At 44.8% G+C, this 20,636-nt stretch overlaps 1 protein-coding gene across 3 annotated transcripts; it reads right to left on the bottom strand.

The window, feature by feature from the left end:
- Positions 1 to 726: 726 nt before the first annotated feature.
- LOC144737007 (epithelial-stromal interaction protein 1-like) lies at positions 727 to 19,520 on the bottom strand. 3 transcript variants are annotated; one of them, XM_078619657.1, is made up of 13 exons: positions 19,396 to 19,520; positions 18,900 to 19,079; positions 16,900 to 16,958; positions 16,085 to 16,168; positions 13,494 to 13,567; positions 11,387 to 11,470; positions 10,458 to 10,531; positions 9,067 to 9,148; positions 8,253 to 8,342; positions 5,227 to 5,300; positions 4,698 to 4,825; positions 3,887 to 3,944; positions 1,994 to 2,260 (listed from the first exon to the last, which is right to left on the bottom strand). In XM_078619657.1, exons 1-13 carry the CDS (start codon positions 19,500 to 19,502, stop codon positions 2,131 to 2,133), a joined length of 1,224 nt encoding a protein of 407 aa, XP_078475783.1. In that variant the 5' UTR covers positions 19,503 to 19,520; the 3' UTR covers positions 1,994 to 2,130. The 3 variants fall into 3 exon arrangements, with proteins under 3 accessions (XP_078475799.1, XP_078475783.1, XP_078475793.1); XM_078619673.1 differs by lacking the exon at positions 4,698 to 4,825 and having other exon boundaries at positions 727 to 2,260; XM_078619667.1 differs by lacking the exon at positions 19,396 to 19,520 and having other exon boundaries at positions 18,900 to 19,365.
- Between the last annotated feature and the right edge of the window lie 1,116 nt (positions 19,521 to 20,636).

The following is a 20,636-nucleotide window of genomic DNA, read 5'->3' as shown; positions in this document are numbered from 1 at the left end:
AATCATCTACAAATCGTGTCTCAGAAGTCGTCTCATTACACATGTGTAGTGACTGAATCAGAGACACTAAGAGTTGGAGGCACTCTGTTTATTAACACGCAAACAACGGGTTAACACATCCAATAAATCCGTCTATAGTCGACTACAGTTCCCAGGCAGGATAGTTGGTAGACTGCCTGACTGGCGACGCCGAGATGGTGAAGATGGAGACGAGAAGAAGAATGGTGAAGACTCCAGCAGCATGACAGGGATCCCATTCCAAACGACAGCCCGAGGTCCCCTCTCGGGGCCCCTCTTCTACTGTCCGCGTGGCCTGGCCCCGCCCAGGCCACGCCCCCTTTATAGAAGCTTCCCGCGGGTTCCCAGTGTGCCCCTTCCGCGACCTTTCCCCTAGATCCCCCTCTGGTGTATCACCTGGCCTGCCGCTGTCAGGGCTGCTGTAAGCTGTAGATCCTTCCCTGCCAGCAGCCAGCACTATGCTGCTACATAGCTAATTCTATTTCACTACACATGTATGGGTTCGATCCTGACTCTCACGCCTGTATATTTCTAGTTTGCATGTTCTCCCCATTTAGAAACATGCGTTGGAGAGTATTTGGCTGCTGTAAATCCCCACATGATAAGCCACTTCGTTGAGCTATCATTTGTAGCCAGGTCGCTTCTGAAAAAGAGCTATATAGCTCAGTGGGTCTTACCTGATAAAATAAAAAGTTTAGTTTACGTATAATGGGTATAACATCCATTTTAATTCATAAATTCTTAAATGCATGTTTACATACACGAAGATATCAATGATTAATACACTGCAAAGACGTTAAAATCGCGTTCATAACAATGGCATTGACAACTATTTTAAGGTCTGTGAGAGCACATTTAATAAATAGGCGTAACACCTATTTTGAAAGTTACAATTTCATTGCGTGTCATACACCTGATACAAGTTGCCACGTAAACAAATGCGCAAATATATATATTTTAAGTTTTATTGGTTCATGAATGTGCTTTATTTTGCAGTAATTGATAAAATAAACTAAGTGCAGTTCAAAGGCAAGGTACATATATTTAAAAGTTGCAATTAAAAGTAGCAGCAGTACATCAACAGTTTCACACTGAAAATAACCACAAGTTCAAATAAGCCATGATAAGCTGCTTATTAGAAACGCACGAGTTTCTTTGGCCCACAGTCGTGATTCTGCATTTTCTTAAGGAAATATGAGTGTAACATATCACCCTCTTTGCAATTATATATTCATATTCAAAATGTCAAATATTTACCCAGGAAAGCCTCATTGGGTTTAAAGACCCCTATTTAGGAAAGTACTCCATTGGGATGTTTGGTCGATTCCATTAATGGTTTCATCTAGGAGGAAAACTGGGAAAAACCCCACCATGCATACGAGGAGTTGACAGCCATCGCTAAGCTACATTGTAGCCCCATGCCTACAACACCTGGAAATCTGAGGTGTTCACTCATTAAAATACTTACCAAGCTAATTCCGACGTAGCTTCTGAGATTTGATGAGATTAGGCGCATTTAGAGTGATATTTGGTCATAGGCCTTGACTTGCCGTAATCCAGATGTGCGTTTCATATCCGGAAATCAATTATTTTTTTACATTGTGAATATAACGCCCTATAGAAACTGGAGGAGTCATCTGAAGCTATTACATACAAAATATGCAACAACAAAAAATACAGGTTTCTTTGACACAATTTGATACTTCAAAATTTTACTTAAAAATCAATATTAACCGTTGAATCAATTAATCATTACACCCCTTAAGTTACAACAAAATGCTTCTCTAAAAGGCCACCATTATACCAGCAACCACACAATAATAGTTGTCCATCCAATGGCATATGCATCAGTGGCATGGGCCCAGGTGCAAGAAAATAATTGGGGCCCGTCATCTAATATCTATTCTATTTGTGGCCCGTTGCATGGGAACGTTCAGCCCATGGACTCCAATAAAGTTGTACTTCCTGCACACTCAATAGCTACGCCACGAGGTCCAACCCATAATAGTTAAATCGGTCGATATTGTCTTGTGTTTTTTTTAGGAAAAAGAGCAAGCCGAAAGCTTCATTTGTGTCTCATTGATCCATTTTTCTGTTATGCAAAATCTCCCATCATTCAGACAGAAGGCTGCAGACGCGAGATATGTCTCCACAGCATTCATCAAGGATTTGTTTCAGGGCTTGTTCGTTGTACCATGGAAATTTATCCCGCAGCTGGGTTATGTCGGAGCTTGCCGCATCACTGGGGAAAAATAAAACAGCACTTGGGAATGTATGTTGATTACCATATGAATAACGCAACCGGTAATGGATACCCATTGTAATTTATATACATTAATTAACTCCCCTGCTCTGGCCTTCGTACGTGAAGGGCTCTCAAGTGACGCCATCACATTGATCCCACTATTTAAGGAACGAGACAGGAGGATTTCTCCACAAATATGGCTGTCACCTGATGATGCTAGTTGTATTTACAGGCGAAACGTTGTACTCAGATTGTAAATGTTGTGGATTTACTCTCCAACGCCGGTGTGCTGTACTAGTAACGAATCGGCATGTTCTGTTTACGTGACAAACCGTAGTAATTGGCTTTATCGGGTGGTGGCGGGTTTAACGACACTTTATATTTACGTGATCTAACCGAAAAAACCTGTATCATGGAGGAACTACTGCGCAGCAACATCATAATTTAAGGAAATTTTATTTACAAACTATTATTTCACAAGTTAATGTTATATTTACTTTATGTTTATTAGAACCAGGGGCGGTTTCTTCATTAGGGCGATTGGGCGACGCACCACCAATGTCATTCAACCACAGAGTCACGCTAGCCGTCACTGTGCCTCTGGATATAGTCCAATCAGCGTCATGTCACGTTCTGTGGAGTACCGCCTCTTTTTGGGCGATTTCACTCCGGCTGAGAATCGCCCCGAGTGGCCCCATAGACTTACATTCAAAGATGTTTTTTTCGAACGGGGTGGGCGCTGCAATGCATTCTCTATGGCTTCCGGGAGGGCTCGCACTAACGTGCTTACGTCATCATACGTGCTTACGTCATCATACGTAAGCACGTTTCATCCAACAATATAATTTGTCGCCACCTAGTGGAATCTTTAATAAAAGAAACTTGAGTGGTTTGTTTTAATAGTGAGTATAGAAACAAACAAGATGTATTGTAAGAGTCACTTTATTTTTCATTAATATTAAAGAAGTGAAGTTGCCTTTACATGCTTAAGCTGTTAATGTATCCATTGCATGGATGGACCTTATCCTTATCAATCATCCAGACATTTGCCTCCCCTGAGAGATTTTGCAGGAGCCACCACTGATTAGAACCAATTTTTTGTTGATAATTTTCGTGTTTTAATAGCTTATTTAAGTATTTCTTTAAGGTAATTCATTAAAAAAATGATATTCGTATGCCAATATCATTATCCGCAAAAATTTCTATTTACGAGCATCTCTGAAATGTATCCCTTGTCCAGATAACAAGGAAATACTGTATTTAATTATGTTCACAAAGGTGCGACATATTTCCTTAAAACCAGACCACAGGCAATGCACCCGATCTCATTGGCTGTTAAAAGCCAATTAGGATTGAGGCTGGTTTGTGCTTAGATGGATAACCACAATGCACAAATATGTTGTCATAAGCAGCTGTGGATGGTAGAGCAAAATCCAAGCTCCCACCTCTACAAATCCGCACTTGACTAGCGTGGTGACGTATAGTAGAAAACAAAACATAATCTACATGGTGTGGGGAGCCCTCATCTTGAAATTGATTGACAAAACACCCATACATGAGCTCTACATCACAGAGCCCACGGCTCATTCACTCACGCACTCCCTCCTCCTCATATTAACTTACTTTCTGCTGCTGAAGCTGTCCAAGGGCCTGGAATCAGCACCACTGCTCCTCCACACTCCTGCGCAGTTATGCAAAATTCACAGGAACATTCATATGGGCATGGGCAGCTCAGCCTCACCACAGCCTGAAGGTGTTTAATCAACGTTGTTGGTAATGCAAGTTCTTCAATCAAGCCAAAGCCAAATATGCTGGAGTGACAAACCAAACTTACCGTGACCTTTACTGTCATTAGTAGACCGAGACGGTCAACTCATTATATTTGAGATTTTGATTTAATCCCAGGTAGTTGAAACCTGTATTCAAACACATAATCTGCCTCCGTGCTTTGGCACGTATTATCCTGGTTAACCACACCACCACTTCCCAGTGTTCTGCATCCCGGATGCTCAACCAATTCTCTCTTTTTTATGACGAGTGAGATAACACCAGAGAGCCAAGAAACTAACCCACACATGTGAGAAAAGAGCAAACTCTGCACAGATATCTCATAACCAAATCAGATATCACTCGATGCTGACATTATCCATGGCCGGGATTTTTACTAGGATTAGAATCAGAATATTTATTTCAACTGGAGGAATATGAGCTATAAAGGTCTTTTTCACAAATGCCTAGTAGGGGCAAGTCAGAACGTTACAACAACCAACAATCCAAAAACACGATAGGAATTCAAAGTATAGAAAGGTAAACATCACTTAAAAATATATTGCCTGGTTCATCGTGCAGAACATAAACCAATGCACCATTGCACCCAATGACACCAATCTTGATAAATACAGTGCATGATAGAAATGAAAATGATGACAAATACCTATGTTGTCACCGTCTTTAAAAGGGGGAGTGCTGCTCTCTTCATGCCAGGTGCCTTCGCACTGTGGGATGTTGGTCGTTTCTCCGCTGCGTCGTCCTTCCAGCCTGTCCAGGAAAGCCTGGTTTGCTCTGATGATCAAATAACCAAATCAGTCTTCAATATTTACTAGGGACGCTGCCATAGTGTAATGGTTAGCCCACCATAGGTTGCCGCTTTGATTCCAGGTAAACCCCACAGATCTATTAAGTGATCTGACCACAAATGATCGTTCAACAAAGTGGCTTATCACGTAGAAATTTCGAGCAGCGATATAATCGATCGCATGTTTACAAATGTGGAGGGAAAAACTGCATCTTTCATAGAATTTACTGGGAAACATTCGGTCCAAAAAATACCCATCAACTGATGGATCAAATTGATTTAATATTTGCAAAGTGAAACAGGCCCTTGTCTGTTTTAAATATAAGTTTATTTTATTCAATCCGTTTTTGCATAAAGACCGTGTAAGTAAGATCACTCTCTCTCGCACCTCCTGTGATCCATCTGCAATTGCCGAGCTCTCTTATTCTCCTCGGCTTTCTTATTTTCCTCCAAATCTTCTGCCTGGAAATGAGAATAAAAAAAAGTGATCACACTCATCCCACAAGCTCACCGGCAGTAGATATAGCATAGGGAAAAATGCAATTTCAAAGCCAATTTATCACCGCATGTAATGACTTCGCCAAAACCCTCGTCTCCAAACTCTAAATGATCCAGAATTTCACACCAACCTCAGGTCATAATTCGATGTACAACTCAAATACATGTTTTGTGTAAATGTAGAGAATACACACATTTAGAGAATCTATAATGATTCGTAATTAGTGTATTTTAGGTTAGATTGTGTCGGTATCAGGTTTTCTTTTACAATAATCCTGCACCACCTGACAGATCCAATTAGATCCAACTGTCATGTGGGAAAATATGAGAATGGGTTTTATTTTTCAGAAATCCGGAATGTTAAAAATCAAACTGGATGTAATCTCCAGTGAAACTTCATACAGAATTATCAAAAGTGTTGCTTTCTTTTCAATATTCCTCCAGGTTGCTGATAAAACGAATCAATGTGCACATTTGCCCATGTGATAACTTGATTTAAGTGTCAGGTGGTGGAGGATTATAGAAATAAAAACTAATATTATATGTACATGATCTAACCCACCAGAAACCAAATTATAAATCATTATATTGGTCGTGAAAGCTTACGTATATAAAGACCGAATCAATAGACCCTTGCCTGACAGGGTACTGTACATATGCAGACGGACAGTCAGGAAGTGTGTTAGGGGCCTCTTATTGGTATAGGGAGGCCTCAACGAGGATTGGTTATGGTCAGAGAATTAAACTGATTGCAAGGAAAATTCAAAGGTAAGAGGCAGAAAAACGAGGGTGGACTGTCGGGATAAGGGTTGAGAACCGTTAGGGAAAGAGGACGAGAATTGGCTGAGGGAAATGGGGTGAGCGAACCTTCGAGAAAGGGGGCTCGAGGAATATAAAAGGGTAGAGCACAAGGGGAAGGGACCGTTGGAGAGAAGACAAAGGTCAACCATCAAGAATCGAAGCCTGGGCCTAGAATTAGTGTTGTGTCCAAAATAAAGGCTCATAGTAAGCAAGAACTTGTGTCAGCGGCACTACACGCCCAAAAATAATCTATGAGAATATATATATAACTGAATGAATACAAATGTATTACTTTTACACAATACAATACCTGCATCATGAATGCGATAGTAATATTTAGTTGATAAATCAATGCATTATTACATCCGTAGAGATTAATTATCACGTGACCATATGGGTCAGAGAGTTCAACTTCAAGGAAGCAACAACAAAATATGTCTGAACTTAGAATTTGAGTGCATGCAGAGGATGCCAGTGATTCATGTAATAATAGATTAAGCAACTTGGAAGCTCTAAATAAAACGTCGCAACAAAGTGTTGTGTAGATAATTGGGAAATAAAGGTGCGTGTGATGGGTGGGACGTGTGTACAGGATAGAATGTCAGGTTGCTGAGAGAGGCATTGGAAGGGGTCAGTGAACATGGAAAGAAACAAAACCCAGTTGGGCTATGGTAGAGGGAGTACTACAGTGTGCACTTTATTCCAGTGGTGTTCATCCTCATGTGGTGTTCATCCTAGTTGGGCAGTATTTATAAATTAATATTGATTCATTTTGATCATAAGAATAGACCTTGAAGGTGAGCCATTGACTGTACAACAGTGGTGCCCAAAATGTGATTCAGGATTCATGGATGGATCTGAATTTTTATTGTGGCTCTCAGGACAAATGACAACAAATGTTGGCATAAGCGTACAACAAATTTAGTTACAAATCATGGAAAACAAATAACTAAGAATTATTTGTACAGGTTTCCCTCGCTGTATGCGGGTTCAGTTTTTCTGATTAAGCGTATATGTGGCTCATCTATTTTTACCCAAAATTTGATATACAGTATGCGGTTTGAATTCACTCACATGCGGCTATGCAGTCAGACGTGGGACAACATTGTATGTACTACTGTATGCACTACTCAGCAGGCAGCTGTTTCGTGCAGTGCATTATGAGGTGACTGCGGTTTATGCTATGTTATCTCATGGTGCGTGCCGTGTGAAATTTTGTGAACACGGAAATTCGATTTCTTTAACTGAAAATTGTCCATAATTTGTCAATTGTGTTAAAGCAAAATTTTGTAAACCAAATGTTCATAAATCGAGGGATACCTGTATATTAAAGGATAATATAAGATCTACCAATAAATTCCGCCAATATTTTGTCTGCGTTGTGGCCAAAACGTCGTGAGAATTATTTTATTATGTTTTATTTTTAGTATTTTATTATTTCCATTCTACGTGACTTTACCGAAAGAACCAAGAAGATGAATATTTTGTCTACTGTACTGTATCAAGTATTACAGGGTTAAATTAATGATGGATAATTATTGGTCGTAGTTTTCTGGTGGATGGGAGTTCCAATTGAGATCCACTAACATGGATCAGAGTGCATGGAGTGTTGGCCATTGCTGCTGTACAACAGCTTAACCTTATGGTGGGACTCCAGGGTCCCTTAAGCCCCCGGCTCTCGCATGAACTGCGTTGCGACGTCATTTTATGTCTATTGAAGGCAAACAATATGGCAATCTATTCCTCTCGACGAGCTCTACATGATGTGCTAATCAAAGTTTTGTCTATGACTACGGCAATTTTTGCAACAATGGGTGCTTGGTGAAGAACGAGGGGATTGATTTCTGGTAGGTCATGGCGTTTATATGCGCGGCGGGACGGAGTCGCCAAAAATAAATTAATTAATTACGATTTTTACTTCTGTTTATTGGGGACTCCGGGGTCCCACCATAAGGTTCAACTATTGGATTAAGAAGGAAGGACGAAATGGTCAGGTATGTTGGTATCACCACCATTGGCTGTGATGGCTACACTTGAGTGGTTAGTGAGAGAGGGCTGTGTTGTTGAGTAAAGGCTGCTTTGCTGGGAGCTGGAGGGTAATTTATAAATCCATACCTTTCTTCTCTGTGTCTCCTTTTTCAGTCTGTGTGCCTCCTCTTCCTCCTTCCGCTGGGAATCTCTGTAGTCCCTGAATTTACTCCTAGCCTGAACAAATAACACATTCAATCACCATTCATTTAAATTCCAATAAAAATAAACCACAAAACTTAAAAAGTTACTTACAATACTTATTTGGAATCACTTTTTCTAGTCAGACAGCTGTAAGGCTAAGTGGTGGACAGCAGAGGACATTGCAACATCATCCATTGTTCTATACTTCTCTGTGCTCCTCCCCTTCACCAACTCACACTGACTAATGTGGTGAAGCATCGATAAACAAACCCCATCACGAGCATTGCCATAAAACTTACTGACATTTTTCTATGGGACCTTTTTGCCAACATCAAAATAGGCTTCATGTTTGTGGCAATAACACAAGTGTTAAGATGCTCAAACACCAACTAGACACCTATTACAAGGCATGAAGTCTGCATTAACCACACATGCTTGTAAAATATACAGACATGCTCTGTTGGTTAATGCAGACTTGATGCCTTACAATAGGTGTCTATTTGATGTTTGAACATCTCCTGTGTTATTGCCAGATAGGGTCAAGCCTATTAAGTTTTACTGACATTCTTCTTATTAAGGTGCACTGAAGGAAGTAAAATGTGAGGAGAGATGGTCAGTAAAATTATTGTTGTGATGTTAATTAATGTCCTCATCCTGCAGTCGATGGTCAAAAGGGCTGTATATGTTTCACAATACTGTTATGAAACACAAATAACTGCACTGGATTTTGCACTGAGAATCAAATATAGTGCCTTACCATGGCTGTGTCTGCTTGAGGTCCTTTAGCAGTGTCTTTTTGGCTGCTCCACTCAACTTTGTTCAAGAAGTGCTCATTGGTCCTGGGGAAAAAGTGAGGACAAATATGAGTTGTTCATCAAACCTTCTCTCCCACCTGAAGCTCGCAGGACAGTAAAAAGAAAAGGTAAAGGTGAAGCCCTGCAATGATTTGCTCATGCCACTGTTGGGGGGAAGAGCTTCGACTAGAGCAGGGGTCGGCAACCTGCTGCTCCGAAGCCTTAGGTGGTTCTTTGGCTTCCCCATCGTGACTCTTTGGCTGCCCCCTTGTGGCTGTTTGGCATCACCCTTGTGGCTGTTTGGCTGCCCCCTTGTGGCTCTTTGGCTTCTCCCTTGTGGCTCTTTGGCTGCCCCCTTGGCGGGCAGCCATTTTTTTACTTAAATCTTAAGCATAATTTAACAGAGATCATTTATTAAATATGGAATGGAATGGGACACGATGGAATGCTCTGGTGATGGCAAAATATACAGTTAAACTGTGTTCTTAAACAATAACGAAGGGGGAAAGAACTAAATAGATGCAGTTTATTCCATAACATTTTTGTTCATTTTCGTCAGGATTTTTTTGGCACCTGTTGTATACCTGCTGTGTTTGTGTACAAGTAGCTCTGCGTGTGGTGCGGCTCTTGAAATATTTTTGTCAAAGATTTTTTAAAAATGGCTCTTCTTCTTTGAAAAGTTGCTGACCCCTGTACTAAAGGGAGCTACAGAGAGTCCCTGGAGAAGATATCTTGCCCTATTCTTCTATGATGGCCTGCCAATCGATTAACTGTGGTGAACTCATCTGTACAGCTGGGTGGACACAGGTGGAGAGATTTTAAAACACCCCATTGTTGCAACTGTCGTGCCGACAGATCAAACCTGCGACTTCAGTACTTAATAATTGAGTACAAAAATAATATAACTTCATAGGCTTTTGTCAGTCCACTGTTGGATGAAGGCCTCCAGATAACACATAAGTCATTGGGATTGTTTGAACATACTCCATCACGCCGGTAAGTGCGTGTTTGTGGGATGAAGGGTCCGGGGCCAGTTCAGCTATCACTCACCAATGGTGTAAATTGTCACTACAAATTCACATTTGTCTCTCCAGTACTGATGTTAAAAATCGCAGAAGGTACTCATTTAAGGCAGGGTTGACCTCGGGGAGGCCCAGAACCATTGATATAACTCAGTTTAACACGTAGACTTTCACGACCAATATTATCCATAATAAAGGTTTTTTGGGTTACATCGCATAAATATAAATTCATGGTTGATAGAACTCATACCAGCTTCTTTACATCTTCTGTACAGCTAGAAAAAGGTCTCTTAAGGACTTGCCGGGTGAAGTTTTATTGCGAGTGATTGTACCGGGAGTGATCCATTGCGAATGATCTCCTCCTTTGGGCATCTCTCTGCTTATGTCGACTTTCTGCTTCTATAGCCTAATAAACGAGCACACACACATGCATGGCAATGGACATTGATACTTTGAAATAAACAATGAAATAACAAATGTTTAACATACACGTTCATGACAAGTTTTTTGTAAATGAGAAAATCATTTCTATTTTGTTGAAATTTTGCTTAACAATAACATGCTAGGAGATAAAGAATGTCAATATCGAACTCCTGCAAATCAGTGCATTGGTCTATGTAAAAAAATGGTGTGTGGAAGGAGACATCATGGAACTAGTTTGAAGATTTATTGACTTACCTGTTATCCTTTGGGGGACTGGCGGCGGGGTGGGGGGAGATAGAGCCCTGAATTTGATCATGTGAAGTGCTTTAGTTATATCTGTCAAATGGCAGTCAATCTACAATACTTTGCTAATCTTGTCAAGGAACATAAACCATCACACAAACTCCAGTCTTGCTCGCAGCAGTTTTTGGCTAGCCTTTGAACAAAGATGGTGACCGCATTGCATGGTGCAGCCATTCGGAATGCTGTTCTTTCCGATAAGCCACTGGAGTTATGCACTGTTAAATCTAGATTGAAAACTGATTTCTTTATAAATGTTTGTGTTTAGTTTGTTGTCCTTCCCCTCACCTGCAATTAGCACAGTTGGCTATGTACGTTATGAAAGAAGTTCAATATACAGTACATGCATCCAAAATGTAGGCTTCAGAGCTGTAGAATTATCCAAAATAAGTGAAAACCAAATTTTATATAATGTGTTTTTGTGCAGATATTGGTCACCAGACTGAGACCATCAGCCTCAATACACTTGAGAACCCTGGTTTAAACACAGAGGTGGCTGACACCCAAATTAGACTCCAGGATTTTGCTCTGGTCTCACCTTCTGCCTCTGAATGTCCTTCTTCTTCTGGAACTCGGCCTCATCCTGGGCTCTGCGGCAACGCTCACGCTCCTCGCGATCCATCTGTCACCGAGCGGCAAGACAGACACATTCAGGAGGCCAAGAAGCCTCTTGGCGAATAACGATGCTTCGACTCGTCACATGAAATTGTTTATTACACATCTTATTACACTACGTAACACAATTTTTGTTCCAGGGTAGTAAGGGTTATTTCGTAATTGCTTATGCCTAAAAAGTATATGGCTATTATTCTCCACAAACTTTGCTTTTGTGACCCCGACAATGATATTTTGAAATTTACGAAAAGACACAAATTCGCCCGTTTTCTCATTGAAAATAGGTAAATTTCAAAATATCACTGTCCTGGTCACAAAAGCAAAGTTTGTGGGGACTCCATACTCTGTGGAGACTAATAGCCATTTTGTGTACTTCTGAGGTATAAGCAATTAGGAAATAACACTTACTACCCAGGAACAAAAAAAATTGTTACACACTTTTATCAAGCCATACATCGATTATTTGAATATTTTTTTTACAATGAATGGAAATTATAGGCAAATTATATGCTTAATATTGCATTTAGGATACATGTACAGCCCTTTGTTAATCCAGTGATGAATGATAGCCCCCAGGCTGGTCAGTGCGGGTTGGTGAACGCATGGATAGGCATATTTATTTGTTATGCTCATTTGCCCAGGAAAGCCTCATTGAATCTCGTGACTTTTTTTAGGAGGGTCCTTCCAAGTGTGACCCGTGACCACTGCGCCTCGATCTTTACTGGCCTTGATTGTTAGACGACACAGGGTGGTCATCAATAAATGATTAAATAAAAGTTTTGGTAGCACTTCTGCATTGTTTTCCTTGGTTCCACTGCCAGATCATCTTTTTCGTAAACTGCGACACGACCTGCTCTCACTCCTAACACCGGCCACGTGCACACGAAGGACTTTCTGTAAACTTAATGTGCTAGCGTCACGATTGGTCCTCAATACGGGCCTCCCTCTCTTCAAGATCCCAAGGGATTATATCTCACACCATTAATTTTACAGATTTTAATTTATGTTAAAATATAAAAATTCAAGAATTAACTAATTTTTCAAGTTCACTAATATCTCATGTATTACAAAATATAAATGTGTTCATGGTTATTTTATTATGAAGGATGGCTACTGTTAAATTGTAATAGTTAAGCTAAATTTGTATACCAACTAACCTTATCCAGTGGTCACGTGACTCTGGCAATTAAGTCACGCGCCTGCCTAACGTTCGTTTTACGAAGGGCGTGGCCTAACATACCGCCCATCTATCCTAAGCCAATCGTAACTCCACAACATCCACAAGGTTTAAAACCCACTAATTACACCCTCTCTAATACGATAGTGTGAATATATGCGTCATTTAATAGTAAAATAACCACACTGGTTACACAAGTTTTCACAGTAATAATAATAATTATGTACTTTTATAAGGTGCCCTCAAAGAACAGATCTCAGAGTGCTATGCATTTAAAGGTGGAAAATAAGTAATAAGCAACCGGGGAAAGAAAGACTAAAGATACAATATAGTGAACTAGAGAGAGGTAGCGATGATTAATATGTAAATTGCCATCAAGTAATTTTCAGGTTATTTAAAAATATTGGCAAATTTGGACCATGAAGCCAGCACACAGTGGACTACTCTTTTGCGGTTGACGTCATGGGATCTTTGACATCCACTGTGAAGCAGACAACGCGTAATATTAGTATGATAATTACAGGTGCTGTGCAAGTTATGTTGTGGACAGCAGAGGACAGTGCAGGATAAATCCACTGCTGTACTTTACTTCAATGCCCCTACGCCTACGCTGCCCACATTCACCAACCAGCGCTGACCAGCATGGTGAAGCGTCGTGGAAAAACACCGCCTATGGCCCGTACAATGTGGATGAGCTTTCATCCAGGAGTGGATTGAAAAAGAGCCGTACATGTGCGTGTACACGGCAATAAGTAGCTGATTGGGTCTGTTCACAAAGGGTGGAGGTCGCATGGGTACGATATCCCCATTGAGGGTGTGTATGGACGAGCAGTGTGCTGCAGGATCCTCTCACCCTGGCTTGGATCTTGGCTCGGCTCGTCGTCAGCTGCTGATTCTTTCGCACCTCCCCCTCTGACAGGGATCCGCCTGTGACCATGACCGCGCCAGTCAATGACAAGCAAAGGGGGCACTATTTCAGCAACCACGGATGTGGACCGTGAAACTGTTACCTTAGGACCCTCTCCAGCGAAGTTTTCACTCACACAGCAATATGCCACATTCCACTGTCAGCATGTTTAGTTCATTTCTAAAAACATTTTGTTTAACCAGGTGAGAATTCAATGTTAGGCTCATTTGTAAGAGTTGTGTTGGGCATTAGTCTGCCAGTGGGTGTGATTATTGCAAGGTATGATCCCAATTGAGAAAGTTGCAGTCTTGCATTTGGGAAATTTAGTCCCCGACTCCAGCACACAGTCCCTACTCTTGGGAATGACATCACGGGGTCTCTAATATCCTCTGTGAAGGAGATGGCATTCAGTATTCATATGGTTAATACACCTGCCGTTAAAATCAGGGTGACCACTCGATTCGAACTATGAACCTCTGTAACAAGCGACAAATGTGCTCCCGCTAGTTCACTTCACTGACCATGTAAACAGACAGCATGCCAAGTTCGTGTTGAGTCACATTTGTGATCCACCACTTCAGAAGCAAAGGTCGGTGGAAACCACAGGTTTGTGAAGAAACTGATAGCATGCTGCGAACGAGCTTTGACACAGCTGCTGTGGTGAGATGTTAACTCCCTCGCCTGGTATAGATAGAGAAGGTCGTGGGTTTGATTCTGACCGACACCTGTATATTTGGAGTTGATATGTTCTCCCCGTGGTCGTGTGGATTTTTCGCCAGGTCCTCTGGTATTTTTTCTCCACATTTAGAAACATGTGTTTCGAGTATTTAGCTGTTATACATTTCCACATTATAAGCCACTATGGTGCACTCTCATTTGTGGCTCGGTTGCTTCTACAAAAGAGCTATATTGCTCAGATAGCCTTACCTGGTAAAATAAAACTGTTTCGTTTCGTTTATAGTTTAATCGTTTAATTTATCTGCTCCACTATTATTTGCAACCAAATACTCAGTGGAAATATTCACTGTATCTTATTTAGCCAGGCGATGGTGGTGCACGCCTTTAATCCAGTCCTTTAGTAGGCAAGGGTTGGTGGATCACACACAAGTTGCAAAACTCCCTTCCCATGGTTGTCGAGGTGCCATATTCTGGCTTGCAAGGTGAATGCGGTTCAGTAAAGTGCGACCTAAAGTAATCTTTCCTATCTGTATGGTACAGACTGTCAGAGTGTTGCCGCCTTGCACGTGCAGGTTTTCTCCAGGTATATACAAACTCATTAATTGGCTGAAAACATCATAATATATATGCTACTTCGTGGGTTGTGGATTGTGCAGCATTGTGAGATTCAGTTTTCATGAGTAATGCTCTGTAAAAAACGTAGTATGATCACTTTTATCACCACGCAGGCATGTGAAACTCACAAACAGGCTGGGCTTCTCGGTTTTCCAAGTGATGGCAGTACCCAGAGTACGTTATTGGATCCATCTACGCAGATCTTTAAATGGTATGTCCTCACTGTCTGGGTCTTCTCTGGGTGATTCGGTTTGCTCCAACACGCAAAACAGGCATGAACGGAATCGGCCAAAGATCAGAGTGCAGGGCCCTCTGGAAAAACAGTCTTGACACTCACTGAGGTTTCCTGGATAAATGGACATATTGGCGGTACACCGGTGCAGTATAACACACCAGTTCTCATTAAAGTCGAAAATCTAAATTTTAACTGGCATTCACCTTCCAACTGCTTCGACATCACGAAAACTGATTTTGACACACCCCGCAAGATTTTATGACCAGGACTGCGAATCGCAGGAAAATAAATTATTATTTCCAAAAATGTGCTTTTTTTATACCACGCACCAGTGTACCGCCAGTATGTTAAAATGCTGAGAATAGTTATTTATAGGGTGGAGCGGTAGCACAGTGGTTAGTCCACGGTTCCCAAATCCCTATGTGATCAAACAACCCTTCTTGCCTTCAAATCGCTTGATCACAGGCATGTCCCACTGCATCCAAATGATTCGAATTAAAGGGGAATATGCAAGGCTTTATTATGGCAGAGTGTGAGGGAAACGGAGATAGAAGGAAGTGTTTTGAGTGCGTCAGTGTGGAATACGATCTTTATCCATTGTACAATGTAATGAGTCGGTGGTGGTGCCAGCCTATTGGGGGCTATGAGCTGAAATTAAATAAATAAATGCCACAAATGTTACGGAAGATAAAATATAACATGTGTACTTTCATTTACTAATTGCAACTATTTTAGGCGCATTTTTTTTAAAGATGAGAGTTAATACATCTTATATATAGATCTGAGTTATATTTTTAGTGAACCCCTATCCTTTCATGAATCTGTGGATCCTTGACCTATTTTGGGTCCCTACCTTTTGCTTAGATTCCCTGTGCCTCCACTGTTGGGAGCTGTAGCCACAGTGTGGTTAATTATTTGTGTTGTAGTGACGGATACATTGCTCCAAATCCATGGAGTCCAATGTGCACACCCTCGGGAGTAGCAAGCGTTGGATTTTAACAAAACTCACCGACGTGCGATGGGGTGATGCGTACTCCCACAGCCCTCCTCTCGCTCCGCAACCGGTCCAACGCTGCCTCCTCCTCTGCCGCACCTTTATAACACGCATGCGGGGAGAGTTGGCTAGCTCACAGTACCATGCCATCTTGTTTGTTCTTGTTATTTCACACCAATGTAACTCCAGATAATGCATTCGGGGGGAATTATCTGAAGTTATAGGTAAAGGTGCAGCCGTGAAAATACTTCGTAATGCTATGGATGGAGGAAGTTGCCTCCACTAGGCTTCCACTAGAGAGAGCTCTAGACAGACCCTCTTCTAGAGGGTAACGGGCAGAGTCAGAGAGAATGTTCGGGAACCATCGGGAAGGTTCCACGAGGGGGCGTGGCTAGAGGCGGAGCCTAGCTCCGCCGGGAGGAATATAAGCAGAGGCAGGGGAGGACTCGTGGTCGGTGTGGGAAGCCTCGAGTTTGGACAGCGTCGCTGCTCATCCTCTCCTCGCCATCAACCACGTGGCGGATCCCGGACACGCCGCCAGTCAGTGGCGGGATCGGATAGAGAGGTTGGCGGACCTCATAGGTGGGACAGAGAGTACGCCTCGTCCATGGCAGTGATAAAGGGAAATAGCCGGGAGAGAGAAGGAGCGGAGCTGTGCAGTAATTTAGTTAATAAAAGGACACTCGTCATGGAAGTCGTTTATTACACGTGTTTAAATGCCCTATTATTATTCACACTTTCTGTTTGGGCCACGTTGTGTTCTAGGTCTTTTGAGCCCTTGCTTAATATCTATGATTTAAAAAAAACACAGTGATGGCAAAACAACTTACGTGTCTTCAGACGCTGGTGCTTCTCTGCATTAGGCGTCAGCATGGTGTACACTCCTTGTCTGCCACGACAAAAACAAAGACACGGATCCCCCGTATATCCTGAAGATAGTGTTGGGGCAAGAGCTGTTAGTGAGCACCTATAAAGGCCGCCACGGCATACGAGGAGGTGGTTGGTCAGCACCACGCCCGGCCACCTTTGTATCCCTTGTGGCGATGTTTACACACGACACCAGGTACTCATTTGAGGCTGAGTCTACGTCACCACCACCCACCCCTCCAAAGACAAAGATCTATCTTATAGCCTTAACAGACTGTTGGGGAAAGTGCTGTTATTAAGCACCTATGAAGGCCAGCACGGAACACGAGGGGGTGGGTGGCCAACACCACACCCGACCGACTTTGTCTCCCCAGTGGTGATGCAATCACACACTGCACCCCGTCTTGATTTGAGGCTGAATCAACCCAGGGGAAGCCCAGGACCTGTTCAGATAATCGTCACTGGTGTTAGCCGTGAGCGGGAATCGAGCTCTGGTCGTCGGGTTCATAGTGCAGCTACCGCTCCCCAACACCACCTATCCACTACCCCCACCCACCATCTCACCTGAGGGCAACTTGAACCCCAGATCAGCTACGTACGAGACACTCACGCCTACCGGGCAGTGCGGGGTTTGTGCCGCGTCACGGATTCGTCATTTCACGGTAGCGAACGAGTGTTTACTCGCAGAGCGAGGCGAAGATATATAAGCCCACAGAGAGTGAGACAGACATATGGTGACAGATACATGGAGATACAAAGAGACAAAGATCCCCCTATAACCTTATCAGACTTTTGGGGTAAGTGCTGTCAGCGAGCACGCGAGAGACTGGGTGGCTAGCACCCCGCCCGGCCGCCTTTGTCTCCCTAACGGCGATGTTTACACGCCGCACCAGGTAGATTTGAGGCTGAATCGATCTAGAGGAAGCCCAGGACCGGTTCAGATAATCGTCACTGGTGCTGGGCGTGAGCGGGAATCGAACTCGGGTAGCTGGGTTTGTATCGCAAGGACAAAGTGACATACTTAAGAGACACAAAGATGGAGACACAAAGACACGTACGCACATGAACGGACATTCAGAGACGCACATGGACTGGGAGAGATGCATTGAGAGGCTCGGCGATATAGAGGGACACAACGAAACAAATAGACACACAGAGTCACTAAGAGACAGAAATGGCTACGGAAGGTCAAATAAACTAAACGCAGAGACAGACAGAGAGGCGCTCAATCATGACAGGGACACGAGATCATCCCAGCTTCACAAAAAGCACAGCGCTTGTGCCAGGCTGGGTGCACCTTGAGGCCACGTGAAGTGACAGAAGACTCAGTGACAGGCCACGGGACAGACCCAGTTGTACCAACCCTCACCCTCACCGCTCACTTGCTCAATTACTGCACAAAATCTGCGTCCCTCACTGCCCCTCCAGACTTAATTAATGAGAATTACTGTAAATGTACATGGCCTTGTCAATCCATCACTGGATGAAGCAACCCCCACGCCACGCATTGATGATCATCATCCAGAAAATACTCATTCAAGGGAACCCACCTTTGGGGCCCCTCCAGAAAATACTCATTCAAGGGAACCCACCTTTGGGGCCCTCTAGAAAATACTCATTGAGGGGAACCCACCTTTGGGGCCCTCCAGAAAATACTCAATCAGGGGAACTTACCTTTGGGGTCCTCCAGAAAATACTCAATTAGGGGAACCCACCTTTGGGGCCCTCCAGAAAATACTCATTCAGGGGAACCCACATTTGGGGTCCTCCAGAAAATACTCAATTAGGGGAACCCACCTTTGGGGGTCCTCCAGAAAATACTCAATTAGGGGAACCCACCTTTGGGGCCCCTCCAGAAAATACTCAATTAGAGGAACCCACATTTGGGGTCCTCCAGAAAATACTCATTCAGGGGAACCCACCTTTGGGGCCCTCCAGAAAATACTCAGTCAGGGGAACTCACCTTTGGGGCCCCTCCTGAGGGCAGTCGCCCCCCGGGTTGCCGGGTGTTGCTCCGCTCGCAGACTGAGTGGCCCCGCGCCCGGCCATGCCGACGTCCCGTGGCCTCCCGATCTCCTCCTCCTCATCATCCCCATCCTCGGCTTCCATGTGCACCCCCCTCGCATCTCGCCGGCCGGACATGCTGCCAGAACGTACGCAACAGCACCGCTTCCTTGACCCGAGTTACTAGAAGCCTTCCACCGGCGCTAACAAAAATATGTATACAAAGCAATGGTCCACGCGAGTGTACGAGCGAACGTCTCGCGGCGTGTCGTTACGCCGACTGCTGTTGTTGGCTAAGAACAGCGCACGAGTTGACGTCGCCGGGCAGTGCTTGGACGTCACTGGGATTTCCTAGCAGGGAGGTACCCCACCGGCCTACCACGTCAACACCAAAGACAAAGATGCCCCCCGTATAGCCTAAACACACTGTTGGGGCAAGTATTGTTGGCGAGCACCTTTGAAGGCCGGCACGGCACACGAGGGGGTGGGTGGTCAACACCACGCCGCACGGCCACCTTTGTCTCCCTCGTGGTGATGTTTTCACGCCGCACCAGGTACTCATTTGCGGATCAGTCAACGTCACCACCGCCCAACCCTCCACCCCACCACCTATCCCTCCAGCACCCCACCACCCCACCACCAACCCCTCCACCCCACCACCAACCCCTCCACCCCACCACCTATCCCTCCACCCCACCCCACCACCCACCCCTCCACCCCACCACCCACCCCTCCACCCCACCACCCACCCCTCCACCCCACCACCCACCCCTCCACCCCACCACCAACCCCTCCACCCCACCACCAACCCCTCCACCCCACCACCCACCCCTCCACCCCACCACCCACCCCTCCACCCCACCACCAATCCCTCCACCCCACCACCCACCCCTCCACCCCACCACCCACCCCTCCACCCCACCACCCACCTCTCAACCCCACCACCCACCCCTCCACCCCACCAACCACCCCTCCACCCCACCACCCACCCCTCCACCCCACCACCCACCCCTCCACCCCACCACCCACCCCTCCACCCCACCACCCACCCCTCCACCCCACCACCCACCCCTCCACCTCACCACCCACCCCTCCACCCCACCACCCACCCCTCCACCCCACCACCCACCCCTCCACCCCACCACCCACCCCTCCACCCCACCACCCACCCCTCCACCCCACCACCCACCCCTCCACCCCACCACCCACCCCTCCACCTCACCACCCACCCCTCCACCCCACCACCCACCCCTCCACCCCACCACCCACCCCTCCACCCCACCACCCACCCCTCCACCCCACCACCCACCCCTCCACCCCACCACCCACCCCTCCACCCCACCACCCACCCCTCCACCCCACCACCCACCCCTCCACCCCACCACCCACCCCTCCACCTCACCACCCACCCCTCCACCCCACCACCCACCCCTCCACCTCACCACCCACCCCTCCACCCCACCACCCACCCCTCCACCCCACCACCCACCCCTCCACCCCACCACCCACCCCTCCACCCCACCACCCACCCCTCCACCCCACCACCCACCCCTCCACCCCACCACATCGCCTGCGGGGAACTTGAACGCCAGCTCAGCTCAGTCCGAGCCACTCACGTGCATACGGGGACTGTAACGCGTCACGAATTCGTGACGCGTCACAGTCCCGTGATGCTGTGACACACCACACCACGGAC

This window comes from Lampetra planeri, chromosome 3 (genome assembly GCF_965212315.1).
Source record: "Lampetra planeri chromosome 3, kcLamPlan1.2.h2, whole genome shotgun sequence".
NCBI lineage: Eukaryota > Metazoa > Chordata > Hyperoartia > Petromyzontiformes > Petromyzontidae > Lampetra > Lampetra planeri.
Note: the sequence above shows the minus strand (reverse complement) of the source record. Positions and strands in the feature narration are given on the sequence as shown.

Coding starts and splice junctions, on each gene's coding strand:
- LOC144737007 (XM_078619657.1), bottom strand. CDS start 19,502: ATGAGTACCTGGTGCGGCGTGAAAACATCACCACGAGGGAGACAAAGG. Junction 11,471..13,493: donor GAGCCAAGATCCAAGCCAGG/GTGAGAGGATCC, acceptor GCTCGGTGACAG/ATGGATCGCGAGGAGCGTGA. Junction 8,343..9,066: donor CTCAAGCAGACACAGCCATG/GTAAGGCACTAT, acceptor TTATTTGTTCAG/GCTAGGAGTAAATTCAGGGA.